Genomic DNA, 25,057 nt, shown 5'->3' with positions numbered 1-25,057 from the left:
GAGGGGCATGACCCACCTGTATGTTATTTAAAAGATGCACACTTTAAATTAAGACACAAATAGGTTGAAAATAAACAGATAGAAAAGATATACCATGCAAACAGTAACCAAAGGAGAGTTGGAGTGGCTATACTAATATCATATAAAATAGACTTTAAGACAAAAATTGTTGCTGGACACAAAAAGGGATATTTTTTAATGATAACAGTGTTAGTGTATTAGGAAGATACAATAATCATATATACACCTAATGATAGAGCCCCAAAACACATGAACCAAAACCTGACAGAATTGAAGGTAAATATATGCAATTTAATAATAGTAGGAGGAGATTTAAATAACCCTTTTCCAATTGGCTAAAACAACTAAGAAGAAGATCATCAAGGAAACAGAAGACTTGAGCAACCCTATACAATGACTAGACTTAAGAGACATCTGTAGAACACTCCGCTCAACAATGAGATACATACTCTCCCTAAGTGAACATGAAACATTCTCTAGAAAAAAAATCACAGGCCATAACAAACCTCACTACATTTAAAAGGATTGAAGTTATATAATATATGCTCTCCAAAAACACTGAAATGAAAATAGGAAGCAATAACAGAAGGAAATTTGGGGAATTCACAAATGTGGAAATTAAATGACACACTCTTAAAATAACCAATGGATCAAAGTGAATGCAATGAGTGAAAATGACTCAAAATATATAAAAAACATAAAGGATGCAAGTAAGTCAGTGTTCAGAGCAAAATATGTAGTTGCAGATGCCTCAAGGAGAAAGGTCTCAAATAACCTAAATAACCTAAACCTAAGTCTGGTTGATTGAGAGGGGAGGGTGGAGCATGGAAGGTGGAGCATGGAGACTGACTAAGTGGACTGGAGAAGAAGATGGGGGTGAGGGGTGGGGGTGGGACAGATAAAGAGCCCTTATGAATGCAGTCTTGCTGTGAGAGCAGGGGGCTTTGTTTTATTCACAGCTGTATCCTTAGTGCCTAGGATAGTACTGGGAACAGAAAATTGGTAATAAAATAAAATAAAGATTGGTAATTTGAAAACAAAAGATTCAGTAAGAGGGTGGTGTTTATTAGTGAATGGTTCTTTATTCAGAACCATATTTGGTGCCGTGGGTCCATAGCTTCTAGCAGACAAAATCGTTGTTTAGTGAGATCATACATGGCATCTGATCCCCCGACCATGTGATGAGCATACAAGATGGGACAGAGGACTGAGGGGAACTAGGAAGTGGGAGCTAGAGTTGGACAAAGTTAGTTTGTTGTTGCCAGGTTTGATTGTACAAGGCAAAATCTTTGCCTAGTGATTTTTTTTTTTTCCTATCTAGGGAGCACATATTTGAAGTGCGCCCTTTATGTAAAATCACCCGATTTCCAAATATTGGCACCTAAATTCAAATTTTTTCAAATGTGCACATCAAACAAAACCCTTCTGTGGCTTGAGTTTGGTCCAGGAGCCTCCTGAAGATTTCCCTGGTGAAGTGAAAGTATAATTCCCTTGACTTCTTAGCCATCACAGCGAAGAACTTAACGTGAGGCACAGGAAGCCTTCTCAGACCTACTCTTGGTTGTGTCCTCTATCTTAAGGTCTCAAATTCCATGTATTTCTTCTTCTTAGTAGCTGTTACATTTGGAGTCTACCTTTGTATGATTGTTTGACTCAGTATCTGTTTCTTCCAGGGAACATCCAAAAGTTCCTCAAGGGAACAGGCCGGGTCTGCTTTGCTAATCAATATTTAAAAACTGAATGAGTGAAGTAGGCGGGAGAGATTAATTTTAAAATTCATTCTGTTAAAGAGGTAAAACAACCTGAGAATAGCATCTCGCTTGGAATTCTGTGTTGAAATATTCAATACAACTGCAGGTTATTTTATTGGCATACCTGAGAAAAGATGTCTTTTTTCCCATACTACGTAGACATTTCAGCATTATCTACACTAATACATCTCAAAGTGTATTTCAGAGAACCCTGGCATTTGCAGCAGAACACATTAATGTCAGTATTTATTTGTACTTAGTAATTCCAAAGTTTACAGTTTGACATTTTAGGCTATAGTTAATCCTCTGGATTTAGTGCTCTTCCTGAGAAAAATGGAAACACTGCTTCCCTTGTATAGTTGTTAAGAATATATATTTTAGACTTTTAGTATTTATAAATTTTAATCATTTTAAGCGCTGGAAGAATGGGAAGGCTGAAGGAGAGCTGGCGAGAATCGCTAGAACTAGAACTTTCTTTTGAAAAAAAGGAAACAAAAAAATCAATAATGATTCACCAAGTTCAAGTTGAAAGGTTTACTATAGTACTGAAGTAAAATCACAGGTGTATTGCTGAAGGAGAGAGGTCACTTTTTCCATGGCTTGACATAATGGAGACAGTGAAGCTGAAATAGTGAGAAACAGCAGGGCGAAGGAGGGAAAACCACAACCTGTTTTAGTTTTGTGGAAAAGTTTTTAACAGTGCTAAACTTTATCCTTCACATTTTTATAAGTTGCAGAAAGGAAAGTCTTAAAAGGCTCTTAAAATTAAATCTGTATGTGTCCATTTCTATAACATTCTCAAAATCACGAAACTGTAGAGATGGAGAACAGATTAGCAGTTGCCAGGGGTTGGAGTTGGGGCACAGGGTTCTATGAGCTTTCATCTATGCATCCTGAAGCTCTGTGTCTGTGAGCTTAAACATTTAGAATGATTTCCTCTTGATCCTTTCATCATTAGGAAATCACATCCTTTTAAAAAAAATTTACTTATTTAATTCCTGTAAAAGTAACATTCATATATTAATTTCAGGTGTATGATACAGTGATTCCACAGTCCACAACTCAGTGCTCATCACGATGAGGGCACTCTTGATCCCTTTCACCTGTTTCACCCATCTCCCCCTGCCCCCCACCTTCCAAATAGAAGTGAAATTGTATGGAACAGGATGGAGCTCCTCAAAGAAATTAAAACTAGAATTGCCATATGATCCAGTAATTCCACTACTGGGTATTTACTCAAAGAAATGAAAACACTAACTTGAAAAGATATGTGCACTCCTATGTTTACTGCAGCATCATTTACAATAGCCAAGATAGGGAAGCAACCCATGTGTCCATCAATAGCTGAATGGATATAGAAGAGGTGGTGTGTGAATAAACCATAAAAAAGAAATGAAATCGCCATTTGCAGCAACATGGATGGAGCTAGAGGCTTTGATGCTAAGTGCAGTCAGTCAGTGGGATGACCTTCTTTATTACTGGTAATGTTCTAAGTCTGTAATTAACAGAGCCATTCCATCTTTCTTTTAATTAGTGTTAGCATGAAAGGCGTATCTTCTTCCTTTTAATCAGCTTGCAGCTTTCGAGTGTTTCTGTATGCAGCATAGAGGATTACCTTACTTTTTTAACCAATCTGAAAATTTCTGCCTTTGAATTAGGGTGTACAGACATTTACATTGTGTGTGATTATTAATAGGGTTAGGTTTGAGTCTGTCATTTTGCTGTTTGTTTTCTGTTTGTCTCTTCTGTCCTTTTTAACTTCTTTCATTCCCCTTCTGCCTTTTTCTTTTTGGATTGAATTTTTTTTTATGGTTCTATTTCATCTCCTATATTGTCTTACTAGTGACAGCATCTTTTTCTTAATTTTGTGGCCACTTTGGGGTTTATTGCACACGTATATTGATCCCATCTACCTTCAGGTGATGTCACACATTCCACAGATGGCAGAAGAAACTCACACAGTGGGATGAAACATACAGTAGTATGCTTTCCTTTCCCCTGTCCTGGCCTTCATGCTATCTTCTCATGTATTTTATTTATATGTATGTCGTAAACCCCACACTAACTTGTTATTTTTGTTTAGTCAGTAATCTTTAAAGAGATTTAAGTAATAGAAAAAAAATTGTTATTGATTTACCCCTGTAGTCACCATTACCAGTGCTTCTCGTTTCTTTGTTTAAATTCTTATTTTCCTCTGGTAGCCTACTCCTTCTGCCAGGACTTTCTTTAGCATTCCTGGTAGTGTGGGTCTGTTGGTGGTTATTGCTCTCAACTCCTGCATGTCTGAAAAAGTCTATTTATCACCTTTATTTTTTCAAGGGTAATTTCTCTGGGATCATCATGTTTTCTTTCAGTACTTTACAGATGTCTTCTGGCTTGCATTGTTTCCAATGAAGAAACTTGCTGAGATTCTTAGTTTTGTTCCTCTGTACATAGTATGTCTTCTTTAATTCTGTCTGCTTTTAAGATCTGTCTCTTTATTACTGGCTTTGAAGTATTGATCGTGATATATAGTTTATTCCTATTTCCTGTGTTTTGGCTTTATTGAACTTCTTGGATGTGTAGGTTTATTGTTTTCATCAGATTTGAAAATATTTGGCTATAATTTCTTCAAATATTTTTTCCGTTCCCACATCCTCTCTTTCAGACACATGTATTAGGATGCTTGAAGTTGTCCCACAGTTCACTAATGTCTATTTATTTTTCATTCTTTTTTCTCTGTGTTTTCATTTCACATAGTTTCTATTGCTATGTCTTCAGTTCATTAATCTTTTCTTCCGCCATTAATCCCATCTAGTGTGTTTTTCATTTCAACTTGGGTCTTTTGAGAAAACTTATGTGTCTCTACTTAATTTTTTGTGCATAAGGAATACCGTCCTTACGCTCCTGCCTGTTCATTTGAACATCTGTATCTAATATCAGGACCCCTCTCTCAATAATTGGGTTCTTCATTTTTCTCATTTCGGGCCATATTTTTCTGCTTCTTTGAATACCCAGCAGTATTTGCTTAGATGCCAGACATTGTGAATTTTACCTTTTTGGCCAAGGAATATTTTTGTATTCCTATTAAATAATCTTGAGCTTCATTCTGGGGCCCAGTGAAGGTACTCAGAAACAGTTTGATCCTTTTAGGCCTTGCTTTTTTTTTTTTTTTTAAGATTTTATTTATTTATTTGACAGGCAGAGATTACAGGTAGGCAGAGAGGCAGGCAGAGAGACAGGAAGAAGCAGGCTCCCCGCCGGGCAGAGAGCCTGATGTGGTGCTCTACCCCAGGACTCTGGGATCATGCCCTGAGCCGAAGGTAGAGGCTTTAACCCACTGAGCCACCCAGGTGCCCCTCGGTCTTGCTTTTTTTTTTTTTAGGTCTTGCTTTTTAAATAAAATTAGTTTCTTCAGGCTAGGGTTCTTTGTTCCCTGCTGCTGAGGCAAGACCCTTTAATGTCCTTGGAATCAAGAGGCTTCCCCGTCTGTCTGGAGTTCGAGCCCTGCATGAATGTGAGGTACTCTCCCCTCTCATCTCCTAGCCCTCGGGTAGTTTCATCACCTGCATGTACTGATCAGTTCTCGGTTGGATACTCAGGCAGTGTCCTCTGCACAGCTCTAGGGTTTTCTTTCTTTGTACCTCTCTCCTTTCCTGTGCGCCGCCCAGTGAACCTGAAGCCCCACCTTGTCAATGCAGGGTGTCTGCCAGCCTCCCCCTGGGCAGGTGGAAACTCCTCACGGCAATACGCAGGGGCATTCGTAGCGGTCACCTTAATTGTCGCCCATCTCTCAGGGATCACTATCCTGTACGGCTCAATGCCCCGTGTCGTGAACATAATAGTTTCCTATGTTTTGTTGTTGTTGTTGTTTTCATTGATGGTTTTAGGTGGGAGGGTAAATAAAGTTCTTGGTATTCCATTTAGTTGCGATTGGAAATCTCAAAATTGGGGTTTATTTTTTCTTTTGCTTATTTAATATTCCTCTTATTTGAAGAAGAAAGTTGTATTTTAACCATTTATGTGTAAGCCGATTTCTAATCATGCTTGCTGTATTCAAGTTTATGAAGATCTGAAGTGGGGTGAAAGGGGGGGCACAGAAAATAAAAACAGTGAAGTGCCACTGCTTACCCCAAAGCTCTCTGATTTACGCTTTGGTAGGTTGTTGATCTGCTGGATTATGAGTCCCCTTTGTTCCTTTTGGAGAGAGAGAGTCACCAAATGTGTTGTATGAATGTGCACTCAAAATGTATGGAAGATGTTATAAATCAAATGGTGATGGTCTTTGTGTTTTGATCTACACCATTAAAACTTTGACAGTAAAATATTGTAGAGGAAACGTAATGAGAGAACTTACTTCAGTAGATATTAAAATGTATTTTAAAGCTATAATAATCAAAATATTGAAGTAGTAATGCTAATATTGACACAGATTAGTAGACCAAAATAGAATTTCCATAGGCAGACTTATAAATCTAATTTAAACATTTAGCATAAAGGAACTATTTCAGGCATGCGTTATTCAGAAGATAACTTTGGTACAACCGGACAATTCATTGAAAAAAAGAAAAGTTGGATCTCCTCTCCATACCTTAAACCCAGCTATATTTCAGATAGATTAAAGATAACAACGTTGTTGGGAGAAAATGTAAGTGATTCATATAGGCTTGAGGGAGAGAGGGCCTTTTTAAGTATGACACAGAGGGTACAACCAAATTGGAGTTAGAGAGTTTACAAAGAAAAATCATTCAAACAGAAGGAAAAAAGAGAGAGAGAGAGAATAAGGTAAATAAGGTGAGCAAGAAAGCAAATGTCTTTTAATTTAACAAATTCATTATTTCTTTTCAGAATATTTAAAAGATGCTTCAAAGAAGATGAAAAGTGGGCTTATATTTGTAAAATTGGTTAACCCGTGTTCAGGTAAGCTTTCTTCCCCCCTTCTCTTCCGATTACAGTAACTCTAATATTTTTTTAACATTGCGCATAAAAAGTGTATATACTTATTTACCTTTGTACGTTTGTTCTTCCTTAATAGGTTTTAAAAGTAAGTTGGCATTGCTGGGTGACAACAGCGAGCCTGGCCTAAATTTTGTTTATTTCTTTTAATTTAAATCCATAGAACTATTCACTCATCAGAAATACATACAAGACAGAAAGTGGTGTGTTTGGCTTCTCTCTGAAAACAGACTGTTTTTCTCTAGCTTTCTTAAGCCAATTCTTCTTAAATAGTTTTCCAATATTAATGTCCACTTATATTCATTTTATGTTGTAAAATAAACAGCCAGAGTAAAAAAGAAAAAATAGAGTTTTTACTTGACATGCCAAGATTTTGAGTGTTTTCATTTTTAGTGGTACTTTCCTTATTTTGTTCTAACCAAAAGGTGGTATATTTGTTCCCATTCAAAGAGGTGATTTTTTTTTATATTAAAAGCATTGTATACAGATACATATTTTATTGCAACTAATTTCATTTTAACTTTATATTCAATGCATTTTGTTTCCTAATTTTTAGGCAAAAATATTAAAATATACCATAAAATATAGTAATACTGATATTTATCTCTATGTGGGTTTTTTTGTTAATTTATTTCACAAGGTTTATGTTATAGGGTTGTTATTAATTTTGTAAGATTTTGTGTAGACATCTGATACTTAGCAAATTAGAACATTGTGCTGGCGGGTACAATATTGAATAGTAAAAGCAAGAGAAATTTATTGGGTAGTGCCTTGTTACCATTGTTGATGGAAAGACATAAATAGAAGCCACAAAAAAAGCAAAAAGTCCTGGCTTCTTCCAGTTTCCTTTTCCTCAAGATGGAATTGAATTTGAATTGAAAATTCCTATTATCTTTAACTTCTAATTTTTTTTCTAATTTTTTTTTCACATTTTTTTCTAGAGAAGTCTTAGGTAGCAGTAAAGGTTGTAAAGCATTTAATGAAAGTAAAGGTATACAAAAAAATCAGGCTTCTTGTAAAATTTCTGTTTTATCTAAATGTCCATAAACAACAGAGGAACAAATGTTCGCATTTACTACATTGACTGTGGAAAAATAAAGGCTAACATGTGCTGAACATTTACTGTTTTAGGAACTTTACATGTGTTCTGCCTTTCTAATCCTTACAAAACCCTGTGAAGTAGTTCCCTATTGCTTCCATTTTACAGATAGGAAACAGAGGCACCAAAAGGTTTGCACAACTTCCTCAAAGGCACACCCCCAGCATGTGGTCCACATAGATTCAAACTCAGGGTCCTTGATAGTGCTGTGTTTAGAAAAAAATTTCATGCATCAAAGGGCCCTTGCCTTTCTCACTTAGTGCTGGCCCTCGGGGTCTATCTTGGGCCCTCTGGTGACAGGACCCACATGCCAGCTCAGTTCATCTGGCGGAAGCGTCAGGCTTGGGTAGTTTAAGAACTGGTTTTCCCTTGCGATCTAATGGAGGAGTCAATGAGAGGCTTTGTAGCAGTTAAGATGAATGATTGCGTTTTTTTTTTTTAATTTATTGGTTTAAGTTCAGTGAGGATTATAGAGCTGAGAAACAAGCATCTGTATATAATAGCTATAAACTTTCCTCAGAGTCAGTTTGTATAGAATATATCTATGTATGTTTATGTCCATATTAGGAACATTCCTCAGAACTATTGGACAGTCTTTTGATTTTGTGTGTGTGTGAAAACTTACAAATAAAAAACAGATCTGTCTTAACAGGGGAAGGAACCATTTACTTGTTCAATATGTGTCAACAGCAGCTGTTTGAAATAAAAGTTTTCAAGGAAAAACACCATTCTTGGTTTATAAATCAATCAGTCCAATCAGGTAAGTGACTAGTGTATATATTTCTGTTAACTAAACACATACTCTAGCTTTTCCATCCTTCATGCGTTGGAGTGCAGGCCTGTCTGCCCAGTTTGGAGTCTGGTCCATGTTTTGGCCTTCCTTGGCATCAGAGCAGGATTTAATCAGGGGGAAAGGAAAGATAGTTTGAACAAGTTTAAATCAGTATCTATGTATCTTAGATAGTAGGCAAATTTAAACTAGTAACTCCACTTTGTCTCCTAAAACACAGAGGCCTCCCCGGTCGGGAATTAGGTCATTTTTCTAACACGGGAGTGTACACTGTGTGGACTGGGAACTCTTTGTTCTTCTTTTAGACACTTTTGAGGATCTTCAGGTGTTAACGTCTTACTTCTGTGCAAATGGATGCACTTCTAAAATGAAATAGAATATAACAAAGACTTTTTTAACGTGTTGTCATAAAATTACTACTGTCCCCACCCTTCACCCCCCCAACACACATACCCAACACCAAAGTTCTGATTCTTTTAATGTTCCTCTAATTTGGGGGCAGTGTTGAGTCAGAAGGAGAAAGGATTCCGCATGTTCTGATGGTTCAAGGAGTCGGGGGAAGGGCGAGTCAGCGATAGTTGAGGCCATTGTACATTCCCTCTACCTGTGTTCTCATTGTTTCCTGAGAGTATTTTCTATTTCTTTGTAAGCCCTCTGCTTTCTGTTGACTGTGTATGTCTCCACTTAGAGCCAATGTAGAAAGGCCACTTTGTCTTTCTTCTAGGACGTTCCAGAACAAGAGTTTATTGCTGGTGATAAATTTCATATACCTGTGTGCATGAAAATATTTGAAGTGGCTTTCAGTTGCCAAAATGCAATGGCAGACTGTGATATAGTCTGGCAGGTGGAAAGTATATATTCTCTTTTATTGTCGCTGCTATGCTTATTCGTTTGGCCAAGTATGAGAGTTCTAACTTCTAACGTAATACACTTGCAGTTGGGTTTAGCTAGGTAGACACAATAATATCCTGATGAAACTGGGAAATATTGGGAGGCAGTGATTGATCACCTCTCCTGGACTGTCTGAGTTGGTACCTGCTTTTTTTTTCTTTTTAATAGACCTTATTTATTTGAGTGGTTTTATGTTCATAGCAAAGGTGCCTGCTTTTTTCATCATTGTCTTCTTTTTAAACTTAGCCTTGAAGAAAGAGCTGCTTTTAAGAATAGCCACCAGGATATTGTTTTCAGACCTAGAAACCTGTTCCTAATTTCTATCACGGATGCCTCATATAAAATGAGCTTAGAGCTTCTGATAGGTTGTCTTCATAAGTTTCTCTTCTACTTTAAAAAAATAATCAAGTAATATCATAATATGAAATTACTTTCTTAACTTTTTTAACTTTCTGTGAATTGGAATCATATATATAATTTAGGGTTAGAATTTCTTGGTTGTATAGGTAGGTTGCTCTGTTAGGGAATCAAAGAAAGTACATATGTTTTCTGAAACCAAAATAAGTATAAAGATAAAGGAATTGTTTATTGTTCCATGTGATGAAATATCTCTTCTCGTTCACCTCCATGGAAGAAGGAGTGTGTAAGAAGGAGCTTAGCGAGGCTGTGATAAAGGAAAGAAGAGTGGGGACTAGGTAGTTAGTTTTCTTGATTTGCTTCTTTTCCTTCCAGCCTGGATAGTAACCTTACTACAGAGTCTCCTGTTCCTTATGTTCAGTCTTGTTAGACTTGTTTCCTCTTGCCTTTTCCTTAGGGAGTAGGAGGATAGGGTAAGGTCTGAATAGGGTGGGATCTCAGGTGGGGAACCACCTTCTCAGCTTTGAATTATTGGCAATTCCAAGCTGTGAACGCACAGACCATAGAAGGAGCTATTCATGGAGAGAATAATATTGCTTGCCCATGGCTTCATCCTCAAACGCATAGGAAATGACATCTTACTGCAGCTTTATAGATAAACTTACACATACAGGTCTTCTAATGTTTGCCTGGTTCATGTTTTGTCAGTATTTCCCCCAACTTTGCCCTTTTTTGGGGTGGTAGGAGGACCTCTGTTAAAAATGATTTTTATGGACTCTGGGAAACGAACTGAGGGTTTTAGAGGGGAGGAGGGTGGGGGGATGGGTTAGCCTGGTGGTGGGTATTAAGGAGGGCACATATTGCAATGAGCACTGGGTGTTACATCAAACAATGAATCACAAAACACTACATCAAAAACTAATGATGACTAACATAACACAATAAAAACACAATAAAAAATGATTTCTAAATATTTCATATCTTCTTTATTCATTCATACTTCAGTGGACACTTAGATTGTTCCCATCCCTTGGCTATTGTAAATAATGCTGCAATAAACATCAGGGCACATGTATCTTTTTGAATTAGTGTTTTTATTTTCTTTGGGTAAATACCCAGTAGTGGAATTACTGGATCATATGATATTCCTATTTTTACTTTTTTGAAGAATCTCCATACTGTTTTCCACAGTGGCTGAACCAGTTTGCATTCCTGCCAATAGTGCACAACGGTTCCTTTTTCTCTACATCCTTGTCAACACTTGTTATTTATTATATTTTTTATTATTTTCATTATTATTATTTCTTGTATTTGATTTTAGCCATTCTAACAGGTGGGAGTTGATATCTCATTGTGGTTTTGATTTGCATTTCCCTGATGATGAGTGATGTTGGGCATCTTTTCATGGGTCTGTTGGTCATGTATGTCTTCTCTGGAAAAATGTCTATTCAAGTCTTTGGCCCATTTTTAATCAAATTATTTGTTTTTCTGGCATTGAATTATATAAGTTCTTTCTGTATTTTGGGTATTAACCCTTTATGGGATATATCATCTACAAATATCTTTTTCCATTCGGTAGTTGCCTTTTCCTTTGGTTGATGGCTTCCTTCACTGCAGATCTTTTTTTTTTTTTTTTGGTGTAGTTCCAATGGTTCATTTTTGCTTTTGTTTCCCTTGCCTGAGGAGGTATATCTATATCTATCTATATGTACATATAGATATAGATATGTACATATAGTATATGTACATATAGATATAGGTGTCTATCTATATCTATATGTATATAGATAGACACCTATATCTATATGTACAGATAGATAGATAGATACACACAGACACACTTACACTTAAAATGGATTATTACTCAGCCATAAAAAGGAATGGGATCTGGCCATTTGTGACCACATGGATGGACCTAGAGGGTATAATGCTACATGAAATAGGCCAGACAGAAAAACAAATACCATATGATTTCACTCATAAATGGAATTTAAGAAACCAAACAATAAAAAAAGAAACAAATTTAAAAAAAATTCTTTTTTTTTTTTTTTTTTAAGATTTTCTTTATTTGAGAGAGAGCACAAGTTGGGGATAGAGACACACAGACTCCCCACTGATCAGGGAGCCCAACACGGGGCTTAATCCTAGGCACCCACCCCCATCATGACCTGAGCCAAAGGCAGATGCCTAACTGACTGAGCCACCCAGCTACTCCCCAAAAAACAGACTCTTAAATACAAAGGGCAAACTAGTGATTGCCCGAGGGAAGGTGGGATGGGGGGTGGCTGAAATAAATAAAGGAGATGAAAAGGTGCAGACTTCCAGTTGTAAAATAAGCAAGTCACAGAAGTGAAAAGTACAGCATAGAGTCTATCAGTAAGACTGTAATAATGTTGTGTGCTGACAGATGGTGACTACACTTACCGTAGCACATTCTGCCTTTCAAAAGAGTCCTGTAGAATCATGCGCCTATGTAAGAAGAGCTTCTGAATTTAGAATTTCACATATATTTTTCAGGGAATGGTTTCCATATTGGGATTATAACTAAGTTGTCTTTCTTTCTTTCTTTTTTTTAAAGATTTTTATTTATTTATTTGACAGACCGAGATCACAAGTAGGCAGGCAGAGAGAGAGGAGGAAGCAGGCTCCCTGCTGAGCAGAGAGCCCGATGCTGGGCTCGATCCCAGGACCCTGGGATCGTGACCTGAGCCGAAGGCAGAGGCTTTAACCCACTGAGCCACCCAGGCGCCCCACTAAGTTGTCTTTCTAAGACATTTAATTCCTTTTGTTCTCTTTTTAATCTGTAGGAGGTCTTCTCCACTTTGCCACACCCATGGACCCTCTATTTCTGCTTCTCCACTACCTCAGAAAGACTGGTAAAGAGGTGAGTTTCTCTGTTTGGGACTTTAACAGTGAGGGAACAGAATAGATCATTTTTTTGCTTGATCTTCTCTCTCTCCTTTTAATGACCCAAATGTTGTAGAGTCCCAACAATTCAGATATAATTTAGTTTGATTCAGGTTGGTGGATTTGGTCTAGAACACCTGTATCACGTGTGCTGGGGTGGGTGAGAGCACTGACACAAACCTGAGTGCCTGCACTAATCTCTGACTGCTTTACCTGTGACTTTTACGGCTGGCCTAGTCCTCTATGCCCCATGACTTCTTGTTTGACAAAAAGCCTAAGGACGAGGAGGATTTTATCGTTAAGTACTCATTCGTTTTGAAATACAATACAAATGTTAAGAAACTGACCCTGGCCCTTAAGAGAGGAAAGAATACATTTTCTTTCATTTTCTTTCTGTGAGATGTTAAATAGGTCAGCTGGGGTGTGCCTAGTAAAAACTCATTAACCTGGAAGCTGTACTTGCGACTTAAGGAATCCTGTGTGATTGAAATACATCCTTCCATCCAATAAGAGTTCATTAACAGTAATCGGTTCAGTCAGAGCTTCTAAAACATTTAGGTTTTAGGACACCTTTGTACTTCTAAAAATGTTTTAGGATCCCCAAAAGCTTTTTGTTCCTGTGGGTTTTGTCTATCAATATTTACTGCATTAGAAATTAAAACTCAGAAACTTAAAATAGTTTTATTAATTTATTTTGAAATAAAAATAATGAGACCATTACATGTTAACATAAATAACATGTTTTTAATGAAACAAGTAATAAAATTCAGTGAAGAGTGTGGCATGTTTTCCATTTTTGCAAATCTTGTTGCTGTCTGGCTGAATAGAGGACATCGAGATTCTCCTATCTGGTTCTGCATTCGGTCCATTTCCGTATATTGTTTCCATGGAGGTATATGAAGAATTTGCAGCCTCACACAGACATGGAGTCAGAAAAGGGAGGACTGGTACAATAGCACTTTCAGGCAACTGTACTCTTTGATACTAATCTAAAAACCAACAAGGGGAAGTGGTTTCTTAAAAATCCGTTGCAATGTAGAATCTGAAACCCTGTCAGTGAATTTCCTGTGTTCTGTTTACATGAGAATCCATTGGTTTGCCTTGCACTGAAAATGGATTTTTTACCCATGAAGGACTTTGTAATATCATGTCTTGGTCATTTGGAAAATATTGCTCCACTGATTTCTGCAGATCTTCCAAATGTTAACACATCTCATTTCTCTCCCTCCTCCGTTAATATCACCACTGATCTCATCAGAAAACTATATGTTGGGAAGCTGTCATAGCAGATACAACTTTTCTACAATTCTAATTTTTGCTTAGAAGTTAAAATTATATCACCGGCTGCAAGTACTTTCAGTCTTTTCCTTGAAGTCACAGGCTCACTTCTTTTATGTTCTGCCAAATACCCAAGTCTGAACAGCACTAGTCTGTAATGGTTTTTTCAGTTAAAAATGGTATCCCACAAAAAGTAGTTATTTCTGCCTTTTGACTCAGTGATGCAAGCACTTTTCCTTGAGGTGATTATTGCGCCTGGGTAGCAGCAGAAGGGGCTTCAGCATCACTTTTAACACACAGAATATTTAAAAGATTTGCACTCAGGGTCAAGGTTTAACTAAAAATAATTGCTTTTACTCCTTGATCAAGGGTATCCTGAAGTGACACTGGCTTTCTTTCTTTCTTTCTTTCTTTCTTTTTTACCTGCCTGCATGGCAGTGAAGAGCACAGGAGCTGCAGGACAGGTTGGTGCCGTGGCCATGACTGGTGCTAAGAAGCCTGCAGTTCTGCCTCCCTTGGCCGTGCACATGTCAGCACACTGAAGATGCAGATAGCATCCTAGCATTATTGTGAAAATAGTCTTGAGCTCTGGACCCCCTGAAAGGGTCCGAGAGAGCCCCCCCAGCATCTACCAACCACAGTCTGAAAATCTGTGAATTAACAATTTTAAGGAATAAGGGTTATTTTAAACTGCTTAGAAGAATCTGGTCTTCGTACTCTGATATTTGCTTATAGTTTAAATGTTTATGGGCTTGTCTTATTTAGTCCTTACACCAAATTTCCAAAACTTCCATACGGTGGGTGTATCAGTTTAATTTGCTGTAAAAACCAAAAGCAATAAAACGGACTTCAAACTTTAAGTCACGCTGTCTCTGGAAGCAGCTTAGCTTCTTTCTTCCCCTCCTTTGCTGCATCCTCTGTCCGTTACCCTGGATTGGCGAGGTTTTATTCCTTACTTCATTCATGGTGCTCATTCTCTGGAAGCTACCATGGAGCCAGCATATTTAGGGTATATGAGTGGCGAGGACAGTAAGTCTTCATCTCTAAATGAACAGAAATGGTCTGGTCACCACCAGAAGCAAGGACCTGATCGTATTCAGTTGAATACTTCAGTTGGCTCCCATTTGTTTTCTAGGGTACATTAACAGAGGGAAAGTCACCAGCCAGCCTTAGCACCTGTACTGATGCACATTTAAAGCCCCTCCCCCCATGTCGTGGGGTTGTTTCCCTGTGTCCCACTGAAACCATGACCATGATGAATTACCCTCACCCTGGGCCTCTTGGGAGTCCTGAGGGCTGTTTCAAGTCGACAGACACAGAATGAAGCAGAGTGGTGATTGGCTTTCACTGTAAACCACCTTACTTTTTCTTCTCAAATACTTGAAGTACACTATAAAATAACTCATGAAACATTTAGGTATTTCCTTCCCTACATGTTAGACACAATATTTTCTTATTGAGTTAAAGAATATTGGTAGGCACTTTTGAAATGTTGACCTACGCTTTTTTAATCATAAGATTTAACATCAGAAAAGTTCTTCTAGAATTTCTAGCTATCCCAACTGTTACTAACTTTATATTCAAAACAAGTTGCTTCTTGTATTACCTTTTTGAGTATATATGGTAAAGAAAGTGAGAATGAAATATTAATTACTTATGAAATTAACATAACTGTGTGGCAGTTCATTGTATATGATTATTTTAAATTGCTAAATACTTAAAATACTTGTTGACCATGAAAGAATATAGATTAAGGTAGATATCTAAAGACAGGCAGACTTGGAAAATGTGTGGATATTGTTACTATCTGAAGGAAGAAAACAGTATTGAAATTGAGGCATTTCTTGCCACTCGTTGACTTAACAGAAAGTATGACAAGCTTTGACATATGCTACTGAATGAATGAGATTTCACCCTTCAAACCAAAGAAAGCTGCATTTGCAGAAAGAAAACGGATCAGACGGTTTCTTTGTCTCCAAATGGAGTTGTCACCAAGACAGAAAAGCAGAGTGAGCTAAAAGTGGGACATGGGCAGAACCATACATTTTTTTATAAAGTTCACTATTTCCAAGTCAGGGGAGTAATGATTTAGACAGACTCTATGCTCCTGCACAGTTAAGTAAAAATAACCTGATTGAATAGAAGAATATTCTGAACTTCTATGTTCTGAATTCTGGCCCATTGGCTACCAGGCCTTGCACAACTCTGGAGATGGGTCTGATTTAACATGTGTATAGCTTCCTTGTACTTATCCCTCTGGCTGTCTTTTCTTTTCTCATGGTCTACATTTGGAAGCACTATCAGACAGTTCTGGCAGGAGCAGATTCATTTTGGTAATTTTCTCCTTGCTGTAGCATTTCTTTCTTCAGCCCTGGGGTAAGGATAGAGAGGGAAGCTATTTGCTCTGTGTGTGATCTGGGCTTTTTCCTGAGTGATGGTTAGGACCCCTGCTCTGTGACCTCAGTTGGTTCTTTCTCACAGTGAATGGGTTGGACCAGCCCCGTGCAATCTCTACCATTTCCGTAAGCTTCCATGGCTTCTAGCGCTCTTCTAGAACTTTTCCCTCCTGTGACTGTACTTTTGATATGGGTGGTATGCTGGTTGGAACCCCAGGGCTTTCAAGAGCTTCCTAGAGGGACCTGAGAGTCCATTCTGGAGCCTGTCCCATTGGAGGGGTTCTTTAGGTGAGATAAGTGACTTTGAACTCAGTTTAAAGGTCCAGCTATAAGATGATATATCTTTTTCTTTTTTTTTATAATGTGTGAGTTTGCTGACTGGAGTGCTTGCCTTCTGACTGAATGAAGTCTTTTTTCAGGGAAAATTCCAGCCCCTAAATCAAGTTGTGGTGGATGACATGTTTCCAAATTGCATCTTGTTGCTGAAACTTTCTGATCTTGAGAAGTTACTTCGACATGTGACGGAGGAGAAAGGTAGAGTATATGGCCTTTGAAATCAGGCTTATGGCTGCTGGAAAGGCTGGGCGCCTGTCCCTCTGAATATAAGGCCTGTTCTGTGTCAGTCGGAGGGGAAGCTGTCATTCAGACTTGCTTCCGCTCGTCAGTGCTAGTCCTCTGTTGCACTGGACTGTTCAGTGTTGGAAATTCTAACCAGTGGAATATAGTGGCCTGTCTCCCACAGGGCCAGAAATCACGAGGCTTGGGCTTTGGTCTCAGTTCTTCTTTGAACTAGTCTGTGACTTCAGTTAAGTTCCTTGACTGTTTTCTGCCTCAGATTTCTCTCTTGTAAAATTACATAAAGCCTGTACCTTCATTAAATCAAGAAGTGTTTATTGAATGCCTGCTAAGAAGCATATGTTGATCACTAGAGTTAAACTAGTTATAAATAAGACATTATCCTTTCCCTTACTAGGCTTTGAGTCTATTGGGGACAAATGCAAATAGGGCAATGACAGCAGAGAGCAATCAAAGTGAACTCCTGGCTTTCTGGGGATGCACAGGACAGATTTTTAATCTGGTGGCTGGGGAGTGCGGGGAGTTGGCTATGGTGTTGCTGTCCTGGGGGAGAGGGCCTCTAAGTAGAGCCTTGAAGGGTGAGTCAGAGTAGCAGCATAACGGAGGCATGGATGTATGGGAAAGTTCGTCATGTGTAAGAACCTCTAAGGAGTTCAGGTTAGCCAGAGTATAGAATGCCAGGAGTACATGAAGGTCGGGAACAAAGGAAAGGGGTTTCCACCCTTGCCCATGCAGGGCAAGGTTCAGATGATGAAGGGCCTGATGTGTGTCTGACTTTGTGTGATGGTAGCGGAGCGTCAGCAGAGTTTGAGCAGGGCAGGGCTATAATGTGGAAAACCTACTGGAGAATCGAAGGTCAGGTCCACAGAGGCTGCTGTAGTAGAATGATGGTAGCCTGAACTTAGCACCAGACCTAGCAGATAATAGCCCCAAGTGGTAGAACCAGCGTCATTCGGTATTGGGTGGTAGTCAAGATAGCAGAGGAGTCAGGGATGACTGTTGAGCTGTGCCCTGATCTGCGGTGAGGGTGGCCTCCTGGAGACACAGGTGGGAAGAGCCTGAGGCTACTGAAGGGAGGAGTTGTAGATACTTTTCATTTGAATTTTGAGAGAAGGAAGTAAAGCATATGTGAGCATATGTGAGTATGTTTTGTTAAGTTGGAAACACTATACAAACTTAGCATCCATGTCTCCAAAAAGTCATCCAAGTAGCTTCAGGGTTAACATGGACATAGAGTGTGGGAACCGAACCAACAGGCTGATGAGCTGTGGTTGTTCATGGTTGGTTTGGCAACCGTGACAGTTCTGAGCCCAAAAAAGTGGTGGTTCCAAGAAGTGTAAGCTTACAGTGGGAAAGGGGAGAACCTTGCTGATTACATTTTACATTTTAGGTTCAGCTAAATCACCCTTGACCAAGCTTAGGGCTCCATTTTGGATTTGGAATGTGGCACCAAGGTTTTATCAAAACAGTCCCATTAAAGACATTCCCCGATGCTGAGCTTGGAGGAGATAACAATCTTTTTGTGGGTGAACAAATGAAGTGGCTTATAGCCATTTCTGAAAGCTTAAATAATGAGGGATAAGTATAAGTCATTTTAATTTTGCCAAGCTAACGTAAATTGAAAATGCAATTAATTCATTATCCCAAATGCTTACATGAGCTATATAAAGAGCAGTTATCTTAAACCAAAACCCAGAAACCCAGATTCAGAAACAGTGTTAATGTACTGGCATTTGTTATTTGTTATAACCTGCATTTCAAAACAAGAGCTTCCCTCTCTCTCATTCCTTCCTTCTTTCACTTGGAGCCCCTGACCATTGATTAAATCATTATCTGAACTCCTATTCTAATCTCTTTCACTCCTCAACATTGCCTGACGGCTGGAGTTCAGCTGCTGGAGAAAGTGCATGTCCTTTGCTTATCTTGTTGGACCAGCTCTAAATAAACTTCAAAATACTATGAATTTCCCTTTGGATCTTCATGGGAAAAGATTTCTATCTCAGTATGCTGACCTTGTATACAGAACTGACATAAAGAAAATATTTCACATATTTGTGTTCTGGGTTAAGGGGTAAGGCAAGTAATGTGAGATTGTTTATGTGTATTTTGATGAAGAGGACTTTTTCAGGATGATGCATTTTTAAGAGATGTAAGATATCCTACTATTTCTATATAATTTTTTTTCTCATTTTAAAAATTTTTGGTTTTGTTTTTAAACCTCCCATTATTTTAGGATATACAGATGTCATTTATTAGGAGAAGAATTTGATTATGAAGAAACTGTCAAGACTTTTAGAAAGAATGGCATACATCTTTTACTATATGAAATTTAAGCTGAATTTTCACTTTATGTTTTGCCTTACTATCACTAAAAAAGAAAGAAAGAAAAATTTGAGGCCTAGTCTGTTAGAAACTTGAGAAATATATAGGCTGATAATATATCTGCTTTGAAAATGAAAGTACATGGACTGGTAAAACAATTATTTTAACTTAAGAAAATTAAAGGTAGAAAAAATTCAAATAAAAAAACTGCAAATATTATTTAGTACTCAATCCAATAATCAACCAAAGTTAATATTTTATTATATTTGCTTCGTTTCTTTTTGGGGAAAGAATTTCTTTAAGAACAGTCTGGTAATCTGATTGCAGGATCTGATGGCCTGCAAGGAAAATTAAAAGTATATTTGCTATACAGTTTTGAAGAAATCATTCAAACTTTTCAGTATCCTTGATCTGTCAGATGAAGAGTTTTGAAGGGTTGAGAGTATCCCCCATACGTTATAATTAGTACTTTACAAAGTTGTTCTGTATCATAAAATAAAACAATGATTTTATTCTTTTAGCTTTATAGTGTTGAAATTATTGAGTAACCAGGATGTGAACATTATTTAAGTATTGCAGTTAATAGTATCTGGTGTCTACCATAAAGAGATGTTTCTGGAATTAAATTATGTAATAGAGGTAAATCAATGCCCAGAGAGTACTGGATAGACAGTAAAAGCTCAGTAAATATAAGTACTATTAAGACTTCTGTAGAAATTATTAATTCTTTGCTGATGTGTAAGTACTGGGCACACCCATACACATCTGTTTGATGGTCCATTGCTAAATACGTATTGAAGTGGTTTAAGTAGAATGGGGATAAGTGGTAATAATAAAAATATCTACTATCTAATGCGAAGATATCATCGTATCCTTTCAGTAATTGTCTCTTGTTATTGTTACAACCTGCATTTTTACAAATGAGGAGACCAAATCTCAAAGAGGTGAAGTTGCTGGACTAGTGTCAAAGACGTAGAAGCCGGGGAACCAGAACTGAAGCCTGTGTCTGACAGCCACTTTTTCCTCTCCTTCTTGCAACTGTGCCACACCTTCCAGAACACTCTGGTGGAGTTGTTAGGAGGTATCTCATGTAAAGATAGAAACTTATTAAAAAGAAAAAAACCTTGTATATCCCGTCTTCATAATTTCCCTTTGTGAGGCAAAAAGAGGGAGACAGGAAAGACGGAGAACTATGATAACGTAAGGAAAAGACGATTCTCATCCCGGCAGTGAGCTTTCTATTCTCAGGCACCCATTTCCCTCCTTTCAGCGATAGTCCCAGCTGCCTACTCGAATTTAGCTTACTGTCCATTTATAAATTACTGTTTGGTTCCATTCCATATTTTATTGCTAGGATTTTCAAAAGAAACAAAGAGGACTGCTAAGGAGTGGTCAGGTGATATCCAGGAGAGGGAGCAAAGACGAAGGAGAGAGCTGACGGTCTCTAACGTCCGTTCTCTCCATAGGCACTCTGCAGATAAGAGCAAAACCTGAAACACTCAGATTCCCCAGCCAGCTGTTTCAATATTAGACTTCAGATGCTGTCTCAGAAGTCTGTGGCATTAAAGATCTGGTTAAGCCTGTAGGTTTATGAGCATCTCCCCCTACCTACCTAATCCCTGCCCAGTAAACTCAGCCCCAGTTGTTTGAATCCTAAATGACGATGGCGGTAACCTTAGTTAGCACTGCCTGCTCTACTAGTGAAGGAGATGATGTGTCTGTGTTTGCTAGCTCTGGGGCTCAATCACTTCTTGCCGAAGAAGCTCACATTCAGTGGAGGGATGACAGGGGAAGGGCCTCATAAAGGGTTATGAACTTCATCTTGAATGTCACACTGTTTCATATTGCAAGCCAGAGCTGCACTGGGCTGTCTGATGTGATTAACAAGAAGAGCCAGGAAAACTTACCTGATTAAAATACCTCAAGTACAGTTGCCAAGTTTCTGTCCCCAGGAGGCAGGAAAAAAAAAGAGACTATATGAGTTTCTGTTATGGAAAACATTGGGAAAGTAGATGTGAAAATGTGCTCTAGGCAGTTTGTTCAATAATACATCAGGGAAATTCAGGATTGTGAGCCGAATACCCAATTGCTGAACATGTTACTTAATTGTGGACTCACTTTTATTCCATCCTTATTTTGTAAACCCAATCTTTCCAGATGTTTGAGACCAGTTTTATAGGCACCAGACACATTAAGGAAAGAAACCTTTCCAGCATATGCACATATTATCTAACTCACTAACTCTTGCGAATATTAAATTTAAGACGTGAACAGACATGGTATTTTTCATAATTTTGGGTAACCCGTGGCCTTCATGAATATTTTGAACCCCCTTATCGAAATTTGCGAATTTCAAAATTAAGCAGTTTTTGCACTTGGTCCTTTTGTAGCATCCTGGGATATCCAAGTTGGATATTTCTTAGTGCTTGTTCTTGTCCAAGGAGTATTCAGTTAGAAGCAAACTGACAGTTTAAAACTTCTAGGAAAAAACCTCCAGGCCCAATTAGCATCACTGATGAATTCTGCCATGCCTTAAGATAGAACTAATACTCAAATAATGATACTTACACAAACCCTTTTAGAAATTACAAGAGAAAAGAATATTTCCCAACTAATTTTATGAAGCCAGAATTATCCCAATACCAAATTACTTTTGAAAGAAAACCAGGCCGGGGCGCCTGGGTGGCTCAGTGGGTTAAAGCCTCTGCCTTCGGCTCAGGTCACGATCCCAGGGTCCTGGGATCGAGCCCTGCATCAGGCTCTCTGCTCGGCAGGGAGCCCGCTTCCCCCTCTCTCTGCCTGCCTACTTGTGATCTCTGTCTGACTTGTGATCTCTGTCTGTGAAATAAATAAATAAAATCTTAAAAAAGAGAGAGAGAGAGAGAAAGAAAACCAGGCCAATATCCATTATGATCATAGGCTGAAAAATTCCTAATAAAATATTAGCAAATCAAGTGTATAGAGAGGATAACATATTATAACCAAGTGGGATTTATCGCAGGAATGCAGAGTTGGTTGAACATTAGAAAATCAATCTGCACTGGGTATGTCAGAGCCCAGGCAGTATGGCCCAGAGCCTGTGGTCTCCACTTCTACCGACAGAGCATTTTCAAGAGGATTAAGGAAGGGCCTGCAAGGGGCTCAGGGAGTGCAAGAGAGGAAGGAAATGTTGTAGAACATTCTTTCAAGAAATGTGGACATCAGAGGCAAGAGAGAAGTGAGTAGAAGAGTCTAGATGGGATTTCTTAGGAGAGATCTCTACACTGAACTTCTTTGGAGATTTATCTCAGGCAATGAAGGGAGCTTCTTTAGAAGTTTTAACCCACACAACAGTGTACATTTATTGAGTGATTGCTGTGTGCTCTTAGAATTCCCCTTATTTTTGTACGTGGGCGGGACACTGTCTCCAGGGAAGTTGAGTCCAGTCTTACCTGCCTTGGTTCCACAGCAGGCTCTTTGCCCAGGTTTGCCCCTGGCTCCCACACAGCAACTGTTGCCCCTTGGAATCCTCAAACTCTGACAATGCCATTTGCAACTGTCTCTCCTCCATGATTCCTGTTGACACATCCCAAGGAGATGGGTGCAGAGGCCCAGCCCTCCCTCCATCTTGCCTCCTATCACCCACAGTGTTAACAACCACAGGCTGGAATGGGGAAGGACACATACAGGAGCTAAGGCCAGCCCCTCTCCCATATATATAAACCATTTCATGGAAGGCAAGCAACTTAACAGACTGCTGAAAATGATCCTTGAATAAGCATTTCCATCTCCCATGATGAATATGGAGGAAAGAGAAAATGCCATTCTACATGGCTAGCCAAGTCACATGGGGGGAGTTTGCATCTGGCCCTACGATTTCCAGGGGTCCCAAAGATCACTCCTGCATGAGGCAGGAGGCTGGGAGCGCAGGCCTCTGCCTCTGCCGATTGCACAGAAAGCAAGAAACTCCATGAATGAAGTGTTACTGAGGAAATAACAGCTCATGTCACAGTATGTAAAGCTAGGTGGATTGTGAAGGACGAAGTGTAACTTAGAAGAGGTGGCACTTTTATCCCCAAAAAGGGCCAGGTCAAGCCTATCATAAATCCAAATTCTCCTGAAACATAGTCATGGTTATACTGGTAATGCATTCAAAGATAGGCATAATCTTTTCTTCTTTCTCGCTAATCCCACCAGGAGAGTACCAAGTAGTTAACAAGATTTTTTCCCTCAGTGTCTGCAGCGCATCCGCATTTAGTTTCAGTTTCCTTTCTTGGGATTTCCATCCTTATTTTAGAAAAGAAGTCTCATTGAAAATACTGAGCTAAGCTTCAAATCAGTTCCAAAAATGAAGGTTCCTTAGCATGTTAATTTGCTGAGTTGTAAAAATTAGAGATTTTCTACAGATTTGTTTTCATACTTTTTTCCAGTTTTATTAAGAAGTAATTGATACACATTGTCTAAGGTGTAAGGCATAATAGTTTGACTCACAGGTTTGATGAATTGCTCACCACAATAAGTTTAATTAACATCTGTCATCTCATAAAGATATAATAAAAAGAAAAGAGAAAAATTTCTCCTTGGGATGAGAACTGTAGTATTTGATGATTTGCTTAAATTCCCATTCATTTGTTGGTTGAATGAAACCTGAGGCACCTAAGTTCTGTTTGGGGATTTTTTTTAACCTCTCAAGTATGCTCTTAGGCTTATAAATTGAGTTTTTCAAGAGTATAAACTGTTATGAAACATTTTTAAATTGTTGATATTATATATATATGTGTGTGTGTGTGTATATATATGTCTTATATATAGCTTTATTAATTTATTTTTTGTTTAATACACTTTTCTGGTTTTTTCTCTTTAATCCAGAAATAGACAAAAAGAAATATTACAAGTACAGCAAAGAGAAGACAATAAAGTGGCTGGAAAAAAAGGTATAGTACATCTCTAATACCTTACGGCAGAAAAAGTTTAATGCTCTTTTTTAAAAAACTGTTTAGAGAAGGTGCTAAGTGTGAATCAAATGGCCATCTTATATATCCAGCTAAAAGAGAAAACCTGTATAAAGATATCCAAATATGAGGGGCGCCTGGGTGGCTCAGTGGGTTAAAGCCTCTGCCTTTGGCTCAGGTCATGATCCCAGGGTCCTGGGATGGAACCCCGAATCAGGCTCTCTGATCCGTGGAGAGCCTGCTTCCTCCTCTCTCTCTGCCTGCCCCTCTGCCTACTTGTGATCTCTGTCTGTCAAATAAATAAATAAAATCTTTAAAAAAAGAAAAAAAAAGATATCCAAATGTGAAAAGAAATCTTTTACTTTTCATCCTCCCTAACTCATCTCTGGAGTTAGCTTGACATTTTCCTTTGACCTGTATCCCCATTGCCCGTGATCCTCACCACTGGACGAAAGAAGTTCTCACTACTTGGTGATGGTAGATTTGCGTCTTCCACGCCAGGTAATGTGGATGCACATTTGTTGCTGTTAGTCCTGCTGTTGTCTCAGAGGTTTCGTTGTTCACACAGCAAGGCAGGGGTCTGAGGCAGACGCGATCCAGGCTCAGAGGAAGTGTGCCTCACTCTCAGCGTCTGGTTGCTTGAGGGATTTTAGTGATCCTAAAATGCTAGAACTAATATAAGGTCTAGGGCAGTGTTTTTCAAATTGATTTAGTGGGTCACAGCCAGTATTTCTCTTGGGATGGAATGAGATGGGATGGGATGGGATGGGATGGGATGGGATGGGATGGGATGGGATGGGATG

General features: G+C 38.6%; 1 protein-coding gene across 7 annotated transcripts in view; it reads left to right on the top strand.

Moving 5' to 3' along the window:
- Positions 1–25,057, top strand: part of LOC111146963 (ribonuclease H2 subunit B) — a 62,662-nt gene that overhangs the window by 16,095 nt on the left and 21,510 nt on the right. For 6 of the 7 annotated variants that reach the window (XR_002640574.1, XR_002640573.1, XM_022502737.1 and 3 more), the window contains 5 exons: positions 6,600–6,671; positions 8,459–8,566; positions 12,652–12,728; positions 16,845–16,959; positions 24,172–24,236. Coding sequence is in view for 5 of the 7 variants with exons in the window: in XM_022502737.1 (XP_022358445.1) it covers positions 6,600–6,671; positions 8,459–8,566; positions 12,652–12,728; positions 16,845–16,959; positions 24,172–24,236 (437 nt within the window). In the remaining 2 variants the exon portion in view is untranslated. Of the gene's footprint in view, positions 1–6,599; positions 6,672–8,444; positions 8,567–12,651; positions 12,729–16,844; positions 16,960–24,171; positions 24,237–25,057 lie in introns of those variants that run through there. The other variant, XM_022502736.1, reaches the window with a different exon arrangement.

This window comes from Enhydra lutris, unplaced genomic scaffold, assembly GCF_002288905.1.
Source record: "Enhydra lutris kenyoni isolate GAN:26980312 unplaced genomic scaffold, ASM228890v2 scaffoldscaffold15, whole genome shotgun sequence".
Lineage (NCBI taxonomy): Eukaryota > Metazoa > Chordata > Mammalia > Carnivora > Mustelidae > Enhydra > Enhydra lutris.
Note: the sequence above shows the minus strand (reverse complement) of the source record. Positions and strands in the feature narration are given on the sequence as shown.